The sequence below is a fragment of the Canis aureus genome, chromosome 6, assembly GCF_053574225.1.
Source record: "Canis aureus isolate CA01 chromosome 6, VMU_Caureus_v.1.0, whole genome shotgun sequence".
In the NCBI taxonomy this organism is placed as follows: domain Eukaryota; kingdom Metazoa; phylum Chordata; class Mammalia; order Carnivora; family Canidae; genus Canis; species Canis aureus.
This window is the reverse complement of record NC_135616.1, coordinates 1337920-1362093: the sequence shown is the minus strand read 5'-3', so window position 1 is coordinate 1362093 and position 24174 is coordinate 1337920. Positions and strand designations below refer to the sequence as shown.

The following is a 24174-nucleotide window of genomic DNA, read 5'->3' as shown; positions in this document are numbered from 1 at the left end:
CAGTGTAACTTAGCCCCTGAGCTTTTTATGGTAAGAGAAATTCTTCAGGCACAGATGAGGAACATCTCTGCTTTTTAATTTTTTGAATAATTTACAGTTTTGCTGTGTTCCTATCCTCTTTCTCGTGCGAGTTCTCCTAGTCCAGGCACGTGCAAGATGTGGAAAATCCTGCAGAGTGTACATGAATCCCTATGGGAGGGCTCCGTGGAAGCTTGTTGTGTTTCCCTGCACTGACTGGATTTGTGCTTGTGCTCTTAGTTGTCTCCAGATTGTTTAAAAATAAGTGTTCTTTAGTGAAAGTTCCAATAAGTAGGATTCGAGTTCAATCAAGACTTCACCACACCAGAGCAAGGGAAGTTGAGAAATGCATTAAAAAGAATGATGAGAGGGAGGCCTGGGGGGCTCAGCAGTTGAGCGTCTGCCTTTGACTCAGGCTGTGATCCCGGGGTCTGGAATCAAGTCCCACATTGGGCTCCCCACAGGGAGCCTGCTTCTCCCTCTGCCTGTGTCTCTGCCTCTCTGTGTGTCTGTCTCTCATGAATAAATAACTAAAATCTTAAAAAAAAAAAAAGAATGATGACAATATTCCAGACACAGAAAGCTCCCACTTGGGTATATCGTTGCCCCCTACCCTTACATGAAGCCAGGTTACCTAAGTGCCTGTCCAAGTTTCTTGTAATCTCCTCCTTCCCATGACCCACCCCATCCCCATCTCTGATTCCCAGAAGTGAAAAGGGAATATGATGGAGAAGAATCCCAGGAATGAGGTTTATAAGCACGTTTCGGAAAAAGTCTGTTTTTCTAAGCTGGAGCCCTTACCCTAATGTGTCCCGAAGGCTCCTGTTTCCTCTCCAGCTCGTTCAGGAGCGGAGTTAGGGGGAGGCAGTTTCCTCGCTTCACACCTAGGCAGGAGGATTATGCAGCAGTCTGTGTGTTTGCAGGCCTGGGTGATCCGGGTCGAGGCCTGGGGAGTGCCCAGGGCCTTCAGCAGCACATCCTGAACGTGGACTAGAGAAGGACGCCCTTCCCAGACGCTGGTCAGAAGGTCCGCCAATGATGACCGGTCTTTCCTTACTCCCTGCCATCGTGAACTGCTGGTCCAGGGGGACACAGACAAAATCAAACAGAACATCCCCCTTCGGATATAGGTGTTGAGACTACCTCCCAGGCTCTCTTTCCCCCTTTTCTGACTTTGAAGAATGGAGGCAGAGGGGCCACGATGTTGACGGCCCGTCCAGGCCGCTCACCTGACCTGGGCTGTGGACGGGGGCCGTGTCAGCAGCTGCTGCTGAGCTAAACACAAAGGCACGGTGAAGTCCGCTGCCAAGGCCCTTCCCCAGAGGCGGGTAGGCTCCACGAAACGGTATCACAAGATAAAGACTCATTAGTGAAGAGCCAGACAGAGGATGGAGACCGAATTTTATTTGTCTGCTCCTTTGTTTCTAGTGAAAAACAAAAGTAACAAAGGTCACTGGACTCCAAGCATATGACCATCAAAAGAGGAGACTCTTGGATTGATTTCTGGACCTGTCACTTGCAAGCCCTGATTTCCCTTTCTTTTTTTAAGATTTTATCTATTTGAGAGGGAGACATGTGCACAAGTGGGGGGAGGAGCAGAGGGAACAGAGGGAAAGGGAGAAGAAGACTCCTGGCTGAGCAGAGAGCCCCAGGCAGAAGTCGATCCCAGGACCTGAGCTGATCAAGAGTCAGATGATTAACTGAGCCACTCAGGCGCCCCTAGTGATCCTTTTTCCCATTTGCATTCATCTGAACTCTCCAAGTAATTAACGTGAGGGTAGCAGGAAGCATAGTTCATATTTTTTCAAAATACATTTATGGTACAAAAGATCACTCTGTGACTTCATTTATTCTCATACTGAGTATCTTAAAAGAAGAGCAAAAAGTTCTTGTCCATTTGATAATTTATAGGTTAATATCGAGGAATAAAATTACATGTCTGGGATTAGCACCAAAATAATTCAGAAGAGGGAAGTGTGAGGTAAATGAAACAAGAGTGACCTTGAGCCGATAACCCGTAGCTGGTTGATGGGCACAGTGTTGTGGTGACTTTGTGTATGTGGGTATTTGATGGAATATGGGGGACCTAGACCGTCAGTGGTCCTGAGCCAGCCTTCAGCTCGGGCTCCCAGCGTGTGGCCCTGCACCACAGCTCCATGTGGCCTCCACCATCACAGCCTCCTGTTGCACTGCCACAGCCTGGGCCTCCAAAACAGCCAGGAAAACAGCCGCAAGTCGGCCAGACTTTGGTTGGGGCCAGACTTTGGTTGGGGTCTCGGGATAGTCGCAACACACAATGAGACTCATCAGCCAGATGGCAAAGACCATCATTTTGTAGCCACCATTGTGTTAAAATAGTGCAACCATTAAAGCGTCAGCGGCTGTAATTAAGCAAATGATAATACGGAGGAAGGGAGGGTACATGGACGAATAGGTCACCTTGTAGGAGGGGTTGAATCAGAAGCTTGTCCTCAGCACAGCTTTCTTCACCAGACGTTTGTGCTCCCCAGGACGGGGAAGCCACGGAAAGACCCATCAGCAATGTCAGTTACTCTTGTTAAAAGCACTGTGTTCTCCCTTAATCTGCTGCTTTTAAAAGTAAAGCTCTATTCCACAAGCCCCAGATTTTAGATGTCATCCCTTTCATGCTGAGCACACAGTATCTCTCTTGAGGGGAAATTTATTTTTTTCACATTCATCCCAAATTGTGCTTCAAAAACAAAAAAAGACCTACATCTGTATTCTCTTTTCTAAATAAACCCCAAATATAAAAGAACATTTTATTATTTAGTGTTTGTTTCCTATACTCAAATCCTAAAGTACAATTTGTCAATTATTTAATTTTAAAGTTTCCCTTTGAAATATCCTTTAAAATGCTCATGTAACTCTTTTCCAGGTAAATTCCAGTCTGTTTAATTTTCATGCTTGCAGCATATAACAAGTGGAGTTATCCATGGTTAGTCCCTGGAAGTAAACAGAGATAAGCAGTGTATCTTTCTTTATCCAAATCTGTAAATATGGAAAAATTAGAGCCTGTGTTATAAAGACACACGACTCCTTCCCATTAAGCCACTGTCACCTTTTGGAAATGACTATAGATCTGCGAATGGTCACCTACCGGACATTCTGCTTGCCTTCTGGGGCACTGATTTGAAAAGAAAGATAACGGTGGAGAAGGAATGGCGAAGGAAGGAGTCCCTCCATTTCCCAGTTTGCCCGTGGCCACGACCTTTGTCACTGGGCAGTGTTAGATGCTGGGCCCCCAGCCACTCGTGAGTCACGTGGACACTGCCGCCCACGCCTTGTCAGCGGTAATGCTTTACAGAAGAGGCACTAAGTGTCAGAGGGGGCCGTGATCTGTCCGCGCTGATTAGCGTCGGAGCCGGGTCTGAGGTCTCAGATGCCCCGAGTTTCCCCTGCATTACACCCTTCATGGCTTCGATGGCAGGGGTGCATTATGAATCTCAAAAGCTTTTGCTTCCTTATCACGGTGTTTATTTCCATTTCATGCGATGGGTAAGTGTGACCCTTGCCATGAGGAGCATTAAGGACCGACCGCTGGCCTTTTACAACTTCCAGTCTGTGTGGGCTGGAAAATCCAAAGGGACAGGGAACGAAGTGGGGGCCTGGCCTGGCCTCGACTCTCTGACCAGCTCCCCAGATGATAGGTGCACTCACGCCTTCCCCGCCCGCATTTGCAGCGCACAGAGCCACTGCCGCAGAGAAGAGAGCAACAGGTGTGCCTCCCAGCGCCCTGCCTGGGACTCTCCTGACCACTGTGGCCCAGGCTCGAGGGCCTGCATGACCCCGGATGTGAGCCGTGCAGGGAGGCCTGTGGTTCCAGGAGCAGCCCTCTGCCCTCTGGCCCGGCCTGGCCTTGGCGTTCGGGACCACTGCACTGGGCCCTCTGAACGTGCCTGTAACCTGCCCGTGGTGGGGGGGGCTCGTTCAAAAAGTCCTCAGATGCTCCCTTCATAAGAAAACTATGGGGGGGAAAACTGAAATCACATGGACTTCTGGCAGTGCGTATAAATGTCTAGCCTGCCCCGAGGCCAGCACTTGAGATGTGATGGGCCCACACTGAGGAACGAAACAAAGCCTGTGCCTTTTTGAACAGGAAAGGGTGCACACAGGAGTCGTGAGTGACACGGCTAGGCTTCCATAAATGGAAGCTTCGGTCCTGTTCCAGCTCAGATAGTAACACCACCTCCTTTGTTAGCTTGCGGGGAGTATCTTCCTGGCTGGCATGCGCACTGGGATCCGGGTCATGTTTGATGTCACCTGTCTCTTGCTTGGTACCCTCTCTCTATGTTGGTTTTGGAAAGCTGAGCATCTGAAGTGTTTTTCTTTCCTGCCATAATACCGACAAGAAAAATACTCTGGGGGCCCCCAGGTGGCTCCGTGGTGGAGCGCCTGCCTTCGGCCTAGGGCGTGACCCCAGGATCCTGGGATCCAGTCCCACATCGGGCTCCCCGGAGGGAGCCTGCTTCTTCCTCTGCCTGTCTCTGCCTCTCTCTGTGTGTCTCTGCCTCTCTCTCTGTGTCTCTCATGAATAAATAAATAAAATCTTTTTTAAAAAAAAAGTTAACAGGGGGCAGCCCCAGTGGCTCAGCGATTTAGCGCCACCCTCCGCCCAGGGCCTGATCCTGGAGACCCAGGATCGAGTCCCAGTCCCACGTCGGCCTCCCTGCATGGAGCCTGCTTCTCCCTCTGCCTGTGTCTCTGCCCCCCCCCCCCTCTCTCTCTCTCTCTCTCTCTCTCTCATGAATAAATAAATAATCTTAAAAAAGTAAACATATCCAATAGTCATTTAATATGAATTCCAGTTAACTTGGTATATCTTAGAACTATTAAAGATTTTTGTTGCTTTATTTGTACCTTCTTTTTAAAAAGGTAGGAGTAAACACATGGGAGTGGAGGTATTCAGCACTCCTAGTTCTGACATTCTGTGATTCCATGAATTCTTAGAATTCAGGAATGTAATACAGCTTTTTCTAATGGACCTCGACCTTTTTTTGAAGCTGGGGGATCCTATCTCTAGATTGCTTTACCTCACGTTTACATGATTTTGGAACTTCACAGACACAATAATCCCTGAATGGAATCTAAGACTCGCTTCATACCAAATTCTGCTCTTTGGCACAAAGTGGTATTGGGACTCATTTAGAACATTCTACTTCTGTTTCCTTTTCTCTAGATTTCCTGATACCCTTCGTTAGTCCTAATGACTGTGCAGAAGTAAACAAATCTCATTTTGTGTTTTTAATTCATAGACAGCATATGCTGGAATAATGACGGGACCAAGACACTTGCATTTGACAGGAAGTTGCAGATGTGGTCACCCCTTCGTGGGTCATGCTTGGACCCCTGGGAAGTACAGCCATAGGAAGTACTGAAACCAAACTTTAGGTGACAAAATGCTTATTACCATTAGGATCATGGCTTTTTTTTTTTTTTTTTTTTTAGATTTTATTTATTTATTCATAAGAGACACAGGCAGAGGGAGAAGCAGATTCCACGCAAGGAACCCAACATGGGACTCGATCCCAGATCTCCAGGATCATGCCTTACGTTAAACTGCTGAGCCAGCCGGGCTGCCCCAGGATCTTGGCTTTTAAGTAGAATGTTCTCCAGCTAGATTAGGAAAACATCATTGGTTTTTAAGCAACCACAAGGCTTCGCATGTAGTACTCGGAATAGATTGTTCTTTCCATAAGCAGAGGGAGGAAAAATATCCTCCAATCTATGATGGGTTCGTGGGAATGTTGATTATCAAAGGCTAATTTTAGCTTCTTGCTAAGGAAGGCATGACTTTTCTAAGAATGGGTGATGCTCTTTGTAGTTTTGAAAAAAACTCACATTTGCTTATAACTTAAATCCTAAGAATGTTCAATGAAATTAGAGACAACTTTTCTATGTTAGTCTTAATTGGAATTGTCTTTCCAAGTATCTCTCCGACATACGGTGGCAAAGGCTGTGTTGTCACCTGATGTGATCACCTGAACTCCCCCCAGTCTGGGCTCGGGTATGCCAGTGAAGCCTCCTGCCTGCCCTTGTCCCCACATCCCATGTCCTCTACGCATCTTCCACATGTAACTCTCAGCATGACCATTTCAGACTCAACAAGGATCCTTATCTTGACAGAATTTGTCTCAACATGATTCAGAATCTTTCTCCAAATCTGTATCCTCTCTCTCACTCCCCTAGGTCACATATTATTCTGAAGAAAAGAAATAGTGTAAAGAAAGATTATCACTGATACATACGGCCCTTAGGACTTAAGTGTTAATTTGAGGGCATCTGGCCATATTGTGATCCTGACAAGAGTAGACAATAAAAGACTGAAACTAGAACTTGTCTCCATTATCATCTTATGCATCAGTCTGGTCCATGGCCGTGACTTATATGCACAGAGTTCATCATTTTCCACAGATATATTTTGAAATATAAAATATGCCATTGACTGTATCTATCAACATAATCTATGTAAGTCCATGAGTTGGATTGTTCGACCAGCAAGACTCCGACGTGGTGGAATGTGGTGGAATGGTGACCGGCAGGGAGCACGGCAATTTGAGAAGTAAATGAATCTATTAGATTTGAAGTTTGTCCCCCACCCTCACCCCAAATCCTGGTAAGTCAGCTCGTTTGCTTCTCAAAGTGACAGGGGCTTCTTTTGGCTCACTTGGTTCCACATAAATGTAGGCACTTACTCCAGTCACTCTCCACCACTCTATTTCCCCAAACTCCCCCCCCCCCAAAGAACTCTTCGTTTTTCTACAAACAACAATTCTTATGTGTTTTTTCATTTACTCAACAAACTATTATTAAACCCCTGGCGTTATTCTAAGCACCAGAGGACACCTCAGTGGAAAAAGTAAAATCCCTGCCCTGGGGATTCAAGTTCAATCAAGACTTTACCACACCAGAGCAAGGGAAGTTGAGAAATGCATTAAAAAGAATGATGAGAGGGAGGCCTGGGGGGCTCAGCAGTTGAGCGTCTGCCTTTGACTCAGGCTGTGATCCAGCTCAGGCTGGAGCTTATATTCTACTTAGAATTGTACCTAATGATAGTTTACTTTCTGGGATCACACTCTGCTGGTCAGGTAGCTGAGGCCCATCCAAACCCATGAACGCCTGCAGAAGGACGAGCAGTTCCTGCCGCCGGCCCAACCACGGGCCTGCTTTCAGCTAAAGTGCTGCCAGTGAATGCTCTCCTCTGGCCCGTCAGCTCTCCAAACGCTACCCTCTGCCAGCAGTGATGGGTGCCTTGTCCCCAACTGTCACCTTTTGCTCCTCTGTTCAGGGGCTAAATGTAGGCTTTTTTTTTTTTCCTTAAAGATTTTATTTATTTATTCACAAGAGACACAGAGAGAGGCAGAGACACAGGCAGAGGGAGAAGCAGGGTCCCTGCAGGGAGCCCAATGCAGGACTTGATCCCAAGACCCCAGGATCACACCCTGGGCCCAAGGCAGACGCTCAACCACTGAGCCCCCCAGTTGCCTCTAAAAGTGGGCTTTTAAAGAATTCTTTCTAGTGTGCTATGTAGCTATTTGATTTTAAACTGCACTAAATTTCTGGAGCCATGCCGGGTGCTCATTGGAGTTTCTGGTGCTGCTATCTCTGTAATCTTTAGGTAGAAGGGGGAGCTCCATTGAACTTGCATGTTCATAAAAATGATTGCAGTTGAGCCCTACATCTGCTCACTGAACTTCCTGTGGGTTTTCACCCCATCGCATGACTGACAGCAGAAAGGCTTTTGGTCTCTAAAGCTTTCGGCCTGCTTGTTATCCCCAAGTCTCAATCACCAAGTCAGACCTTTGCTTTGTCTCTGGACTGGGCGCCCGGATGTCCCACTGTAGTGGGTTGATTCACTGAAGCTGATAAAAACATTCCGGCCAAACTTGAGAGTCTAGCATTACCTCTGGCTCCAAAAATCAAAACAACCGGATTGTTTTAAGTAGCTTTGGATTGAGACCAAGCTCCGAGCTGGAGAGATGGGTTTTCTCTCCTTATTGAGCTGAGTCACGGGACAACTGAGAAAGAAGGGGGCAAAAGCCTGGGCCGAAGGTGACCAGCACCCTGCCCTCTGCTAGCCCAGGCGTTCCAGAGAGTTCTTGCCGTAACCATCAAGTCAAAACCCCCATATCCCCAGAGTCGCCCCCCCCCCCCCCGTGCTTTCCCAGAGCTTTAATGGGCCTTGAGCACATCCACCCGGCAGTCCCTGGCTAGAGCCCAAAGGGGGCCTGAGAACTCCAGGGAGGAGCAGTGGTTAGAGAGCATGTGGACGGATGTCAGGGCCAGGGCGCCCAGGCAGCCCAGTCAGAGCAAACACACTCAAGTGAGGAAGTTGGACTTCTCTCAGCCATCACAGGATGGCATTATTGTTCTCCACAGGCTTGAAAAGGAACATGAAGGAAAGAGTGCCTTTTTCTAGGTTGTTGATCTGACATGCAGACGATGACATTTCTTGGACTGAATCCTGACAAAATGTGTCCCCAGTGTCGTTAATGCTAAATAAAACCTTTTGTCTTCCTTTTCCTTAGCTTTCAAGATTTCTAAGACATATTAGAGGAGGACATATTTTTAAGAATGTCTATTTAAATCTCCAACCATGTTGGCTCTTAACAGATGAGTGAGGCAGCCACGTAAATTTGGGAAGGGGTCAAATTAATGCAGCTTGAGCACCAGAGGGGCTGCATTCACTTTCAACCAGGCTGACTGAATGGTGTTTCCAAAACTCGTTTATAATTTCTATTATTTTACCCTTTTAAAATGTTCCCTGTATACGGTCTTAAAAACAACTCATGGCAGGAAAAAGGAAGCTCTTTTACCTTGTGCTTTCAGAACTTGTGTAGCCAGCTTTAGGGAACGTGCTCTTCTTTTTCCTGCTATTGATGGTTTATGTTCTGTTCTGAACCGTTTAAATGTTGGTGAAAAGTTCTGAGCCAAGAACCCACAAGATAAAGCCTCTCAGCTCTTGTGTTCCTTGGAGGGGAGCCGGTGCTGTAGCCTCAGGGGTGCGTTGCACAGCCTGCAGCATTCGGGTTCGGCCAGTAATGGAAGTGCACTCGTGCCACTCGGTCTGGACTTGCTCTTTTGCCTCCACCGTGTCCAGTGGCCCACACTGAGGTGATGCACCGCATGGTCGGGCCTTCACAAGCCAGCGCGGGCAGGTGACCGTGCCTGGACCTCAGCGGGCTGGCCTCGAGCCCTCGGCCCCGGTGCGGCTCAGCCACAGCCTCATGCTTGTCAGGATTTTAAACAGTCAGGAGACTCAGCCCTTAAAGCCATCCCTTGTCTCAACCCCCCGGGACAGCCCAGGGCCTTCACGTGTTCACCCTCTCCCCGAGACTGTCCTGGCTCATGTGATTTGTCCCAGCCCTGGGAAGGAGACAAGGATGGTTCAATTCAAAATCTCAGAGTAAACTTTTATGTTTTAAGAGTCCCAGGCCACCCAGCTACTAAGGCTCGGAGTTTCAGCTCTTAAATACTAGGAACGTGTGCGAGTCACTCAGCTAGATTTCTAGTACTGGGTTTGCTGGATGAATGAATGAGTGGGAAAAGATGGTGTTAAAACTCAAATTATCTGCTTGTCTTGCAAGTGCTTTTTCTAATTAGTTCAAAGATTAGATGAGTGACTAAATGTCGAGTGTTTGAACCTGCCCTGCCATACAGTAGGTGATCGTTCTGTTAGCTGCAGGTGTGACCCACGTGTCAGCATTGATTTCGTTTTTGTGGAGAGCTTCTATAGAAATAACCACTGACCAGCTTGAAGAAAACTTTATAATAAACCACAGGTCTGGTATTGACAGATAAACGGTTCCTACCATTTTATAAACCATCTTTCATCCACTGTTAAGTGCTATATACTGGGTGTTCTTGCCGTGCTGGATGTCATCCTCTGTTGAGATTCTGCTGACTACATTTACCCCAGAGCAAGATGGATGGTTGTTTTGACATAAACTCGAGCCACAGTGAACACAAAGCATTTTCAGCTCTATTTGATCAGGTGGTAGGAAGGGTAGTCGCAGGGATGCCGGGTGCTTTTCCGAGTGGCCTTTTCCTACATCTGCCCGTGCATGATCAAAGGGTAGGCTCGGGCTCATTACTCCTTCTCAGTGGAGAGTCATCAGAATTTCCCCAAAATCATGAGGGCAGGAAAACTTAGCGCCCGAGATTGAGCGACTCTAGCCTGAGTGTCTTTAATTACATTGGAAGGAGTCCTTACAATAGTAGCCGGTTCTGGTTGTCTTTCCCATTGTACCCTGAGTGATGCAGAGAACAGCCTGGTGCAGACTGTCTCTCACCCTTTCCTGAGGCCTTTGTAAGAAAACACCCATGTGTGTCACAGGACGGAGAAAAGGGTGCCCTCTTGGTCATTCCTCCCTTGGACAGCAAGAAGTGCATCATATTGGCGACAGCACCACTTAGAAATGTAGATGTTATTCCAGCCAAAAAAGGCAATGTGGGGGCTCTGACCTCATTGGGCCACCTCTGCCCCCTACCCCCAGCCCCTCACTTCTCTCTGCATCAGCAGGAGAGATTTTCTCAATTGTGAGGCCATGCGAAGAACTAGGATTTTCATCCTTGTCATTTGAGGGTCAGTTTCCTTGTCAAACAGTCCCTTGTCCTTGACTGGGACATCTCCGTGGCTCAGTTCTTTAAAGACCAGTAGGGTGCCGGGCCCATGCCATGTCACGAAGGAGCGCAGCACTGTGCCCGAAAGACAAAGCACGAGGGTGGCCGCAACTCTCTGTCGCTTTTCAGACATCCTTTCCCACCCAGGCAGACCCTACGCTTTAATCCCAGCTCCAGCCCGTGGCTGTGTGACCCGGAACTGGGTTGGCCACATCAGCCTCGGCGAGACATGGTGGCTGACTGCAGCATGGTGCCCTGTATGCCCAGCTGCTGGGCACTGCTAGCTGCACCCTGGGGCTGCAAATGCAGGTTTTTCATGGGAAAGAGTATCACTGTGTTGCAACCTATAAGACAGCACAACTGATTCCATGAGAGGGATTTATTGCCACCTCCAAGGACTCTGTTCCCTCATACCTGAGACCCCTGGCCAGTCCATGAGCAGCTCGCCCGAATCCCAGTCAGGTCAGTGAGTGCCACAGCCATCTGTCCCCAAGCTGACCAACTTTGTCAGCCAGAAGGCCCGGAAGAGCCGGATGGGTGGGGTCGTCCTCTAAATCGCAGTCATGCCCTGCCGTCCGCATGCCCCACACGTTCAGCCTACAGCTGATGATAGTAAAGAACTGATTCGAAACGCTCATAGTCCAGACAGCCGGGGTTTTTATTAAACCTCATGTTCCTGCCTCTGGAACATGGGTACATAGAGTGTGAGGAGGATGTGGGAGTAGGTAAGGCAGGAGCGCAAGCCACTCAAATCCCGTGTGTGCTCTATGTTTACGTAAAGGCTTTGGAGCCATGGAAGGGAGCTGGTTTTCATTAAAGCTGTAATGGGGGACTGCACTCTGTGTGGCAAGTCAGTGTGACGTCCACGACCAGATTGACCCCCTCTCAGGAGCTCCTACACGCATTCCAAGATTCAACTCAAAACTCACCTTGCCAGAAGCACCTCCTGCTTATGCTGCCCTCCTCTGTCTTTCTGGAACTCTGGATCCAGTATGTAGGTGTCAAGTCTAAATTATTGTAAAATGCTGCTTTAAAATTCCTGTGAGGGGCACCCGGGGGGCTCAGTCAGTTAAGCAGCCAACTCTTGACTTTGGCTTGGGTCATGACCTCAGGGTCCTGGGCTTGAGCCTGGCATCAGGCTCACCACTCAGCGGGGAGTCTGCTTGAGGATTCTCTGTCCCTCTGCCCGTACCCCCTGCTCACATTCTCTCTCTCTCTAAAATAAATAAATCCTTAAAAATAAGTAAATAAAAATAAAATTCCTACAGTTCTGTGTGAGTGGGTGGCTTCCCTGTGCACGCCCCATCTCCATGTTAGCTGAGGCCTGTTTGTCCTTCCCGTGGACCAGGCCTGTCCTGTCCCTGCTCCTGCCCTCCACTCTCCACGCTGTGATTGGAGTGACCACTGACAGAGCCCTTCCTGCCAGGCCCCCTTCCCGGGGCCTTCACAGGCCTCAGGGACCCCTCATGGGGCTCCTGCGTCCCTCCATCCTCCTGGGTCTGGGCCCTGCTTGGTGGTGCTTCTCCTCACCGCCCCCCTCTGCTCTCCAGCCTGCTGTGCCCCATCTGGTCCTGAGGGAGGAACACTCCTCCCTTCTCACTGGCTGCCCCACCTCGCTCAGACCCCTGGAGCCACCTGTCCTCCCGGCTCAGTCCTCTGTTCTCTTTGCGGTGTTGTTGCCACTTCAGGACAGAGCCCCTCTGAGGAGAGGCGGGCACGCAGTGCCTCCTGGCGCCCCAGCCCCAAAGGAGTGAAAGGCCATGAGGCCCACAGTACAGAAAGCAGGTCCTTCAGCCCAGCACCCAGCAGGGCCTCTGTCCGCAGTTGGCCGTGCTTCCTTGGTTTCCTCCTCAGGTTACAGAGCCGCCCTCTCTGCAGGCAAACAGCAGCAGGTGACACGGACAAGCCCCCCCCCCATGCGCCCCCTTCCTTCTTCCAGGGCCCCCCCACTGTGACAGCTCCTGCCCTCCACCCTGGCCTGCGAGGGTGCCCAGGGGCCTGGAGGAGACCTGCAGGCTGCAGGGATGAGGTGGCGGCTTCTGCCCTGGCAGGAGGGAATCAGAAGCCCAGAGCCTGGGGACATTTACGGAGCCCCACGGAGCCTCGGGGGGGCGGACATCTGGCCTCCCCGCAAGGACGCGGCCGGGCTACGCTGTGTGGGTCAAGGCCGAGGAGCTGTGAGGGGGAGCCATCACCTCCCAGGTGACTCGGCCCAAGAGCATGGCCCCTCCTGGATGGCCGGGCCGGCCCCCAGCTCGCACTGTCAGTGGTCCTCCTCGAGCCCTCCCGTCTGCCACCCTTGCGGGCCCCTTTCTGGTCTGATATTTGTCCCCCTGCCTCCTGTCCTGAGCCCCTGCTCCGCTCAGCAGACAATGCTGACGGGCTCATCTGTCTCCACATGCCGCACGTGTTCACAGGAGCCCTGTGAAAACTGGCCCACGAAGCCCGGAGCATGAGGCCCGTGACAACAAGGGACATGGGCTCCCCACACCTCAGCCCCGCTTAGAGACTCTGCTGCTTCTTCGTGGAACTGTGAGATTGTAAAATCGTCTCGTCTTTTTGTTGCAGAAATTTCCAGAATTGAAATTCAAGTATGTGGAAGAGGAGCAGCCCGAGGAGTTTTTTATCCCGTACGTGTGGTCGCTGGTCTACAACTCAGCAGTAGGTCTCTACTGGAAGCCGCAGGACATCCAGCTCTTCACGATGGATTCCGACTGAGGGCAGGACAGCATCTCCCCTGCTCACCTCCCTCCAGCCGAGCAGCCCTTCCAGTGACTTTCTGGGAAACGGAAGTAGACGGATTGCCTGATACACCTTCTAGCAGAGAGGCTTGCACACGGCGTGTTTCCCTTACACACTTGGATTTGGAAAATTGGTGCCAGTTGGCAGTAGATCACTCCGCTTAGATTGTAGTGCAAAAAGGGGGGCAGGGGGGTACACAATAATAAATGTAAAAACCTGCTATTCCACACGCAATTTTATTTCTAAACCAAAAATCTAGAGCTTTTCCAGGAACCTGATGCCTTAGGCACATAACACTTCACCAGTACATACGATTTTTTTTTCTTTACATGTTCAAGATTTTTGCTTTGGTACAGTGTGTGTGCGTGTTTCTTTCAACATTGGGAAATGTCTGAAAAGATGACGAGACAGGAACTAATAAGGAAATGAAGTCATGTGTGTGAGGGGCTGCCTTCCAGAGGGCCCGTGATTTAATAAACACTGTGCCCAGGCAGTTGGATGGAAGCCTCTAGATCAGATCCTCTGCATCTTTCCCTCAAAGAAAGAAATGGCTCCTTCTCATGAAGCTCAGATTAGCTTTTCTATGGATTTGGCCTCTGAGCTGTAGCTGAATTAAATTGGAGTCTAGTGCAAATTAAGTTAATCTACTCTGTATTAATCACTGGGAAAAGAAAAGCTTCATTTTGAAAGCAATCTTTTTTTCTTCAACCAGACTAACAGAAAAGGAGACCAATTTGATTAATACGGTATTCCACATGAGATGAGAAACCTGTTTTTCTCTTCATTTCTGACTGTTTAAACTCTCCTGGGCCCTGACGGAGGGGAAGCAGCTTCTGTGAGGGAGGGAGGCCAGGGCTGCCGCGAGCCGTGTGCCTGCTGAGAGCCGCGGGCCTTGAGGCCAAGCAGGGTGCTCCTTGGAGGTCACGGCCTGAGCCCGCACCTCCTCTCACAGGCTGCACCAGGGGCCCCCTTTCGCTCTCAAAGACACGAAAACCATTTGCGTTTCTCAGAGAAAACATAATCCCCGATGAGGCCGCAGCCCGTGTCGATCTGCTGTTACCGGGTCTCCGTGGGGAACCAGCCTCACTCCGGTCCCTGTATCCCGGGGCTGGAGGCCAGAGTCACTTGGGTCCGTGGGTCCTGGAGGGCCTGAGAGAGCGACCTCCCGTCACACCCAGACCGGGGAGGTCAGAGCCACGCCAGCGCGTGGCCCTGTGGTTCCCGCCCGTGGGGAGCCCCGGCGGCTCCATCCCGTCAGTGGGCTTTGAGGCCCGCGCAGCTCGCCCTCGGCCTCCTCCGGCCTGGCCCTCTTCGGGCCCCCTCCTGTTCCGCACGGACCTCGTACCTCACGGTCACAGACCAGGGTGTCACCAGCTGCCGCCTGGTTGAGCCCAGGGCGCGAGGCAGGTGGAGGTGGAGGCCTCCGCCCTCGCGGTCTGCGCGAGAGGCATTTTAGGCAGCAGCTGTTTTGTTTTCCGCACGTGGGGAAATAAGAGCTTGAATCCGTTTCCGAAGCATCTTGATTCGCTCCCTCTAAACCACGACACAGTTTTCAAAGGGTTGCGCGCAGCAGCGGAACCTCTGTTGGGACGGGATGCGCCCTGGAGGTGGAGCGCTGGGCGGCGCCGCGGGATAGTCACCAGCCTGCAGGACCGGGTCCCCGAGGCTCAGGCCGGCAGCCGAGGAGCCCCATTCTGCGGCGGGCTCCCCGCACCCCCTACTAATTAACCATCCCGAAGTGCCCGCGGCCTGAAAGCTCCGCCAGGCCACGGCCTCCAGGCAGCACGTGGGCGCGCTCCCAGACACCCCCGCCCCGTCCCCCGCCGCCTCAGCGCCAGACACCCACCGGCTGCCTCTTCCTGGTTTTTGTGAAAGCCTTACTACCGACGACAAATTTAACCCATAACCTTGAATCACGTCTGCATTAATTTCCTTAGAAATGTGTTTCCCACAAAGTAAAAATGTGTAGAATAAGGCGGTTCGGGACCGTCTTGTGTCTGGACGAGGTTAACAGCTGACCTCGCCCAAGATCGGAACTGCCGGTGCCCGCGGCACCCACAGGTGACCGTGTCACACTTGCTTGGAAAGCACGGGCCCCGCTACGCATCGCTTTTCCTGCCACGAGTTCAAGACTGCGAAACAGCTTCACGGCAGCCTGGGTCGACGGCCTCCCGGTGTCACTCCGGGGCCATGGCTCGGCCGTGCAGGCAGCAGCAGGGCTGTGGGCTCAAGGACAAAGACCGAGGAAGGAAAGACAGGAGGTCCCTGAAGTGAAGCACAGAAGCCATAACAGAGAACCCACGGGAGCCGGAAACGTGGAAGCTGGAGCAGGGAGGACGCGGGACCAGCATCAATCAGAACCACTTCCTCAGGCTTGCCAAGGTAAAGACAAAGGAACGGGGCGAGGCGGGGTGGGGTGGGGAGGGGGGACATGAGGATTTTTTAATATTCTTTTTTTTTTAAGATTTTTATCTATTTATTCATGAGACAGGCACAGGCACAGGCAGAGGGAGAAGCAGGCTCCATGCAGGGAGCCCAACGTGGGACTTGATCCCGGGACTCTGGGGTCACGCCCTGAGCCACAGGGAGACGCTCTAACTGCTGAGCCACTCAGGCATCTGGATACTCTTTAGGCAACATATTGTCCCTTTAGGTTCTGGGGAGCCAGTGTTTTGCCTTAGGCATTAAATCTTTTTGCAGAACTGAGTCATTCTGCACTCCTTTCCAGAGCCATAAATTAGAGTTGTGGTACTTGCTGATACTTTATAGGCTTGAGTTTGCAAGGTCAACCCTTTGGGTCTCCTAATTCCCTCCTAGGCACTATGCCTGCAGTTGCAGTAGCTGCCATTTGATATTCGGGACTGATCCTTGGGCTTTCTGACGCCAGATCCGGGGTTATTCCAGTGTCCTACATTGCCTCCCAGAGTCAGGGAGGTCAGGGTTTCTATTCTCTGATGAAGAGCCAAGCTTCCTATGAATATGAAAAGCCAAGGAATGGATCATAGCTCACAATTCACAGTAAATAATACAACTTTATTTTTTAAGAACTTTATTAAAGTCTAAAATTTAATGTTGTTAGGGTATATCCGTTTAAGGTTCTCTACACAAAGCAAGGGAGATTCATCAGGAACTACCTCCCCCCATCCCCTTGGTCAGGTCATACGGGGCAACCACTACTCTCCTGACTTTACAAGGCTACTGGAAGCGCCAGCTGCTCAGACAACAGCCTCTGGAATTACCAAAGACCCCCAGAACAAAAACCGATCTACGACTAACCAGGTAACTACTTCGACATCCTGTTGGCTCTAGCATGGCTTCAAGCAGAATTTTAAAATATTTTGACCAGATTTCTGAGTTCTTTGCTAGAGGGTTTGTTTAGATTACCTAGTCCTCCATTCTGATCAGTAGACTAATCCTTCATGGATGGTGTGGCCCAGCTTCTAAATCACCTCATTCCCTGAATGTGAATTGAGGTGAAACCAAATTACTAATGCACCAGCAAATGTATACTCTCTGGAGAAAGTGAACTCTATGGACTGAATGTATCTGCCCAAAATTTATAATGAGCCCTAACTCCCAATGTGATGATATTAGGAGGGACCTTTAGGAAGTCATCAGGTTTAGGTGGTCATGATAATGTAGCCATCATGATGAGATCAGTGCCCTTATAAAGAGACATGAAAGAGATCTCTCTTCATCTCTACCATGTGAAGACCAGTAAGAAGACCACCACCACTATGATCCAGGGAGAAAGCTTACAGTGTTACCATCAGAAATATCTATGGGGCACCTGGAGGACTCCGTGAAGTGTCTGCCGTCAGCTCAGGTCATGATCCCAGGGTCCTGCTAAGCAGGAAGCCTGCTTCTCCCTCTCCCTCTGCCCCTTCCCCACTCTCTTACTCACACTCTCTCTCAAATAAAATCTTAAAAAAAAAAAAAAATCCAAGCATATGAGAAGACCAGATAATATGAATCACATGAATTAAAACCATCACAGAAAAAATAACAAGAATAGAGATACTTCTTCCACTGTCTCCAGTTATATCAGTTACAGAATTTGAAGCGACTGTGCTTTGTTGGCTTAAAACAGAAAAAAAGCAAGGCTAAGAATTTCAGAGAATTAGAAACTATAAAAAGGGACCAAATGGGAATCCTAGAACTGGAAAAAAAAAATATTCACAAGAATTGATAGTTCAGTGGACGAATTTAAGAGCATATTAGTCACAACTAAGAATGAGTAAAGTGAAAAATCAGTCAAAAAGAAAAGAGAATAGAGGACAAAAGACCTGAGGTTATACTGTGGATGTCTGACATAAGTGTAACTGGATCTGAAAAGAGTAAATGGGATATTTAAATAATTAAGTCCTGACTAAAACCCTTTCCAAAATCCATGAGAGATATCAAGCCATAAATTTAAAAACACCTCAACAAATCTCAAAAAAACAGTCCACACCTAGACACACCATAGTTAAGACTGCTGAAAACCAGAGAAAAAGAGAAATGTTAAAGCTGCTAGTGGTGGTAAGAGCAGGACTACCTCTCAGCAGAAACAGTGGAAGACTGAAACCATGCCTTTAATACTAAGAGAAAATGACTTGTCAACCAAGAATTTTCTACTTGGCAAAATATCCTACAAGAATGAAGAAGAAGAAAAGACACTTTTAGACAAACAACTGGAAGAATTCACAAACACACATCCTAAAGGAAAATTAAGAGTATTCTAAAGGCAGAAAGAAGATGATCCCAATTGTAAGGACGGTTTCAGGAAGGATTGAAGAGCAATGAAAAATGAGAAAAGTACAGGTCAACCTAAGTACCAATGATATAAAACAGTAATTGTGTCATGGAGTTTCAAATATATATCAAATTAAAATGCATGAAAATAAAGGTATGTAAGTGGAAAGGCCCTCAATAGAGTTTAAGTGTTCCAAGCCTCTTGCATTAACCAAGAAGAGAGTTTAAAAAAAATCCAAAAAAAAAAAATCCCATTTAATATTAGACTTTGATAAATCAAGAATGCATATTAAAAGTAGTGAAATAGTATGTAACTTTGAAGCTAATTAGAGAGGATGCAATAACCAATTCAGCAGCAGGTTGATGATAAGGGAATAAGAAAGAGAAGAAAAACAGAACCAGTGGGACAAAAGAAAGCAAATTGCAAGGTACACATGATAAATCCATTATTACATTAAATGTAAATGGGCTAATGTTCCATTGTTGACAGATTGTCAGACTAGCTTTAAAAAACAACAATCATAGGGGACCCTAGCTGGCAGCGCATGCAACTCTTGATCTCAGGGTCTTGAGTTTGAGCCCCGTGTGTGGCACAGAATTTACTTAAAATAAGAAAAATTTTTAACGAATTTTTTAAATAAAATAAATCATATGCTGTTTACAAGAGATATTTTTTAAAACATGAATTTAGAAATTTTGAAAGGAAAGGATGGAGAAATATTATACCCAGCCAACAGTAACCATAGGAAACTGGTATAGATATATTAATATTAAACTTTAAGCAAAAGAAGCATTATTAGAAATAAAAAGGGTCAGTTCAATTATCAGAATGATAATTCTAAATTTTATCCACTAATTATATAATCTCAAAATACATAAATTAAAGTTGATACGACTAGGAAACTTAGGCAAAATACAATGATGGTAAGATCTTAACACACCTACTTCAGTAATTGATTTTTTTAAAAAGCAGATAAAAATCAAGTCATACAAAATTTAAGCAATATAGTTAGCAAACTTGGCCAAATGGTTACATGTAGAACATTACCCTCAGTGGTATACTTTCCAAACACAAGTGGCACATATGCCGAAATTTGACTGGAGGCTGAGCTATAAAACAAGTCTCAACAAACTTCAAAAGAATTAATTCAAATGAAATATGTTCTCTGACCACAATGCAATTAAACTGGAAATCAATTACAAAAAGACAATTTGATGATCCTCATATATCTGGAAGTTGAACAGATTTCTAAATAACCCATCTGTCAAGGAAGAAATCCTAAAGGAAATTTGAAATATTTTGAACTGAATAATAAAAATACAACATATGAAAACCTATGAAGAAAAAATCTGAGTTGCAAATAAAACTCTGCTTATAAATTTCTTATTTTTTTAAAGATTGCATTTTTATTTATTAATGAGAGACACAGAGAGATAGAGAGCGCACAGCAGAGACACAGTCAGAGGGAGAAGCAGGCTCCACACAGGGAGCCTGACATGGGACTCGATCCCAGGTCTTCAGGATCAGGCCCTGGGCTGAAGGCGGCGCTAAACCGCTGGGCCATCTGGGCTGCCCTGCTTATAAATTTCTTTCTTTAAATGCATATATGGAAAGGAGAAAGGCAGAAAATCAAGCAACAACCTCAAAATTTTTTTTAAAAAAGTGAATGAAACCCAAAACAAAAGCCAAAATATATAACACAAATATACAATAAGCAGAATAAAAGAAATCAAGGAAATTCTAAAATAGCCTGCATGGCTCAGTTGGTTAAGCATCTGCTTTTGGCTCAGGTCATGATCTGAAGGTCCTGGAATTAGCCCCAGGTTGGGCCCCCTGCTCAGCAAGGAGTCTGCTTCTCCCTCTCCCTCTGCCCTTCCCACCTGCTCATGTGCATGCTCGCTCTTGCTCTTGCTGTCTCTCAAATAAATTAAATCTTTAAAAAATAATAAAATTAAAAAATAAAGGACTAAAAAGTTTGATAACTCTGTAATAAGACAGGTCAAGAAGGAAGGAGAAAAGGTGGTGTAACAGAGAAATAGCCAGTATCAGAAATGAAGATGGGCAAATTATTTCAAATCAGACATTAAAAATATTTAAGAGGACATTATGAATACTAATAAATTTTAAATTTAGATGGAACTGTACACCCAATGTAGGGCTCAAACCCACAATCCTGAGAAAAAGAGTCATCTGCTCCACCAATTGAACCAGCCAGGCGCCCCATAGATGGAACAATCTTAATTGTAGTGATACTTCAAGAGTATATACACATATGTCAGAAGTAATCAAATTGTACATTTTACCTGCATGTAGTTTTCATATGTCAATTATGCCTCAATAAAGCCACTTTTGAATTTTGGATAAAATGAACAAATTTTTATTTTTTTTAAGTGGCTTTTCTAAGCTAACCTTAGAAAATCTTGAAAATTGAGATCATCGGGCAGCCCGGATGGCTCAGCGGTTTAGTGCCTGCCTTCGGCCCTGGGCATGATCCTGGAGTCCCGGGATCGAATCCCACGTTGGGCTTCCTGGATGGAGCCTGCTTCTCCCTCTGCCTGTGTCTCTGCCTCTTTCTCTGTGTCTCTCCTGAATAAATAAATATCAAAAAAAAAAAGAAAAAGAAAAGAAAGAAAGAAAAGAAAATTGAGATCATCTTACACTTCTTGCCTAAATTGAATCCATAATTTAAAATCTCACAAAGCAATCTACAGGCATCAGCAGTGAATTCAACTAACATCTTAGAGAAAAGTAATGCCAATCTTACACAGACTCTTCTAGATAACAGAAAACCTCCAAATTCATTTTAAAAGACTAGTATATTCTGGGGGATCCCTGGGTGGCTCAGCAGTTTAGCGCTTGCCTTCAGCCCAGGGCGCGATCCTGGAGTCCCAGGATCGAGTTCCGCGTCAGGCTCCCGGCATGGAGCCTGCTTCTCCCTCCTCCTGTGTCTCTGCCTCTCTCTCTCTGTGTTTATCATGAATAAATAAATTAATAAATCTTACAAAAATAAAAAATAAAAGACTAGTATATTCTTAAAAATCTGACAAGAACAGTATAGGAAATGAAAACTGCATGCCAGTTTCTCTCACCATCATAGATGTAAAAGGTCTAGACAAGATGTTGGCAAACAGAAACCAGCAAAGTCTAAAAACCAATGTGCAAAAATACATCATGATTAATTTGGATTAGCATTCAAAAATCAGAGTCTTTGACATTAACAGACTGAAGGTGGAGAAGTAAATGATAATACAGGCAAAGAAAACTTTTTATAAAATTCTATCATTGGGTGATATAAAGTTTAGCAAACTAAGAAAATAAGGAAATGTCAAATCTGATAGTCACAAAAAACCTTGAGTGAGCCCATCCTACTTAAAATATCAAAAACGTCCCCCCTAAGATTGGGAGCAAGAAAAAGATGTCCAAGAACCCACTTTCTATTCAAAACAGAACTAGATAGGGGCACCTGGGTGTCTCAATCTGTTGAGTATCAGACTCTTGGTTTCAGATCAGGTCATGATCTCAGGGTTCTGAGATCGAGCCCTACATCATCAGTCTCCTTGCTCAGTGCAGACTCTACTTGAGATTCTCTCCCCCACCCCCACCCCTCCCCTCCACTTGTGCTCACGCACTCTCTCTCTAAAATAAATAAATCTTTAAAAACCAGTACTAGGTAATGATATGCACCCTGTAATATTTAGAGAGAAGTCCCAATGTCTGCAACTATGTTGAAATGCATCACAAAAAGAAAATAAAGGATGGGTTGATGGGTGGATAGAGAGATGGATAGATGTACGATAGAGTACATCGGTGGTAAACTGGGTGAAATCCGGATTGTGGACAGATGTCCACTGTAAAATTCTTTCAATCTCATTGCATGTTGGGGAAAGATAGTACCTGAGGTTTAGACAGTAAATTGAGTTTTAGTGCAATAATGTGTAAAAAATAAAATAAAAAAAAAAAAGATTGGATGGGAAGAAAATAAACTGTCATTGTTTGCAGATGACATGATTATGTAGATAATCTTTTTTTTTTATGATAGTCACACAGAGAGAGAGAGAGGCAGAGACGCAGGCAGAGGGAGAAGCAGGCTCCATGCACCAGGAGCCCGACGTGGGATTCGATCCCAGGTCTCCAGGATCACGCCCTGGGCCAAAGGCAGGCGCCAAACCGCTGCACCACCCAGGGATCCCTTTATGTAGATAATCTAAAAGAATCTACCAATAAACCAGCAGACTTAAGCCAGGTTTCCAAATACCAGATCATATACAAAAATCACTTGCATCTCTATATGCCAACAACAAGTGGCCAGAAAATGAAATGTTAAAAATATACCATCTATGATTGAACTTTAAAAAATCCACTAGGAAAAAGATAAATAAAAATTAAAGAACAGAAATTCAGGGGTGCCTGGGTGGCTCAGTCCGTTAAGTGTCCAGCTCTTGATTTCAGCTCAGGTCATGGGGTTGAGCCCCGCTTCGGGCTGTGCAATGCATGGAGTCTGCTCCAGAGTCTCCCTCTCCCTCTGCTCCTCTTCCCATGTACACTCTCTCTCTCAGATAAATAAACCCTTATTATTTTTTAAGGATTTTATTTATTTATTCATGAGAGACACAGAGAGAGACAGAGACACAGGCAGAGGGAGAAGCAGGCTCCCTGCGGGGAGCCCGATGTGGGACTCGATCCTGGGACCCCAGGATCACACCCTGAGCCGAAGGCAGACGCTCAACCACTGAGCCACCCAGGCGTCCCATATAAATAAATCTTTAAAACACACACACAGTGAAATCCATTAGGTACTCAGATCAATCTTTAAAAAAAAAAAAAAAAAAAGTGACTGAAATAAAAACCTAGGGTGTTAGATCCACGGAGGGGAAGGCTCAGCATCGCACCTGTGATGTGGGAGGATTTCACCTAATTCCTCCCTTTGTCTGTCCAACCTCCACACCCTTTCCCCAGGTGAACAGCTCCAGACACCCCCCTCAAAGGTGATACACCCAAAGCCGCGTCCTGTTCCCTGCACTCAGCCTAACATCTCATTGTGGTCCTACCACTCTGGCCCCATGTTTCCCCAGTGCTGAACAAGGGGCTCCGGCTTTTCATCCACCACGGGCAGATTCTCACCGCCTCCCACCAAGCACCTCCTCTAACATCAATGTCACATTTTGTGTGATGTTACTTGAACAATCACATAATCTACTTGAGCCAACGTAGGCAGAGAAGGACTTGTTTCTGGGTATTAGGTGACTACCAAACTCTGGGGTTGACCCAGAAACTAAGCTTGGCTACCACTCAGGGGAGGCTGAGCCTCACAGCGCTGCCCCCCGACCCCAGCGCTTGGCACCCCGCCACTAACTGCCCACGGCCACTCAGAGGAACCAAGTGCCACCACGTCGCCCTAATGCCTGTGTCCCTGCCACCGCCAGAGCTCAGGGCCCCCGACCGGCTTTGCTTGGGGAAAGCCAGTTGCACCCACACCCCTGGCTGCAGGAATCCCAGGAAGCCCTTAGCTTTCGGGGTGGGAGCGCACTGCATGAGCCCCCCTGCAGCCGCCGTTGTTTTACCTCATGCTATTGTTTGCATCTTAAGTGAGATAATACTTAAAGCACAGAGAATATAAATTCTCTGGGGACAGGGAGGTATGTCTGATTTCTGCATGTCTACATCCCACACGTGAAACAGCCCTGGACCTCAGGAAATACTTGATGAGATGAGCACTGAATGTTATACTCTATGCTGGCAAAATGAACTTAAACAAAGTATTTTGAAAAAGAGACTAAACTCAATAGTAAAAAATACATATACATGTTTGTCAAATGGGGTGCCTGGGTGGCTCAGTGGGTTAAACGTCCGACTCTTGATTTCAGTTCAGGTCACAATCTCAGGGTCGTGAGATCAGCCCTGCATCCAGCTCTGTGCTTGGCAACGAGTCTGCTTGAGATTCTCTCCCTCTGCCCCTCCCCCCCAATCACGAGCTCTCTCTCTCCCTCTAAAATAAAAAGATTTCTAAAGGAAATATTGGTTGAATAATGCCAGCATTT

At 47.2% G+C, this 24174-nt stretch overlaps 1 protein-coding gene across 4 annotated transcripts in view; it reads left to right on the top strand.

The window, feature by feature from the left end:
- DYM (dymeclin) overlaps nucleotides 1-13623 on the top strand; it is a 341383-nt gene extending 327760 nt beyond the window's left edge. For all 4 annotated transcript variants that reach the window (XM_077899788.1, XM_077899791.1, XM_077899790.1 and 1 more), the window contains one exon: nucleotides 13228-13623. In XM_077899788.1, coding sequence (XP_077755914.1) covers nucleotides 13228-13377 — 150 coding nt within the window. In that variant the 3' untranslated portion in view covers nucleotides 13378-13623. The remainder of the gene's footprint in view (nucleotides 1-13227) is intronic.
- The last annotated feature ends 10551 nt before the right edge of the window (nucleotides 13624-24174 follow it).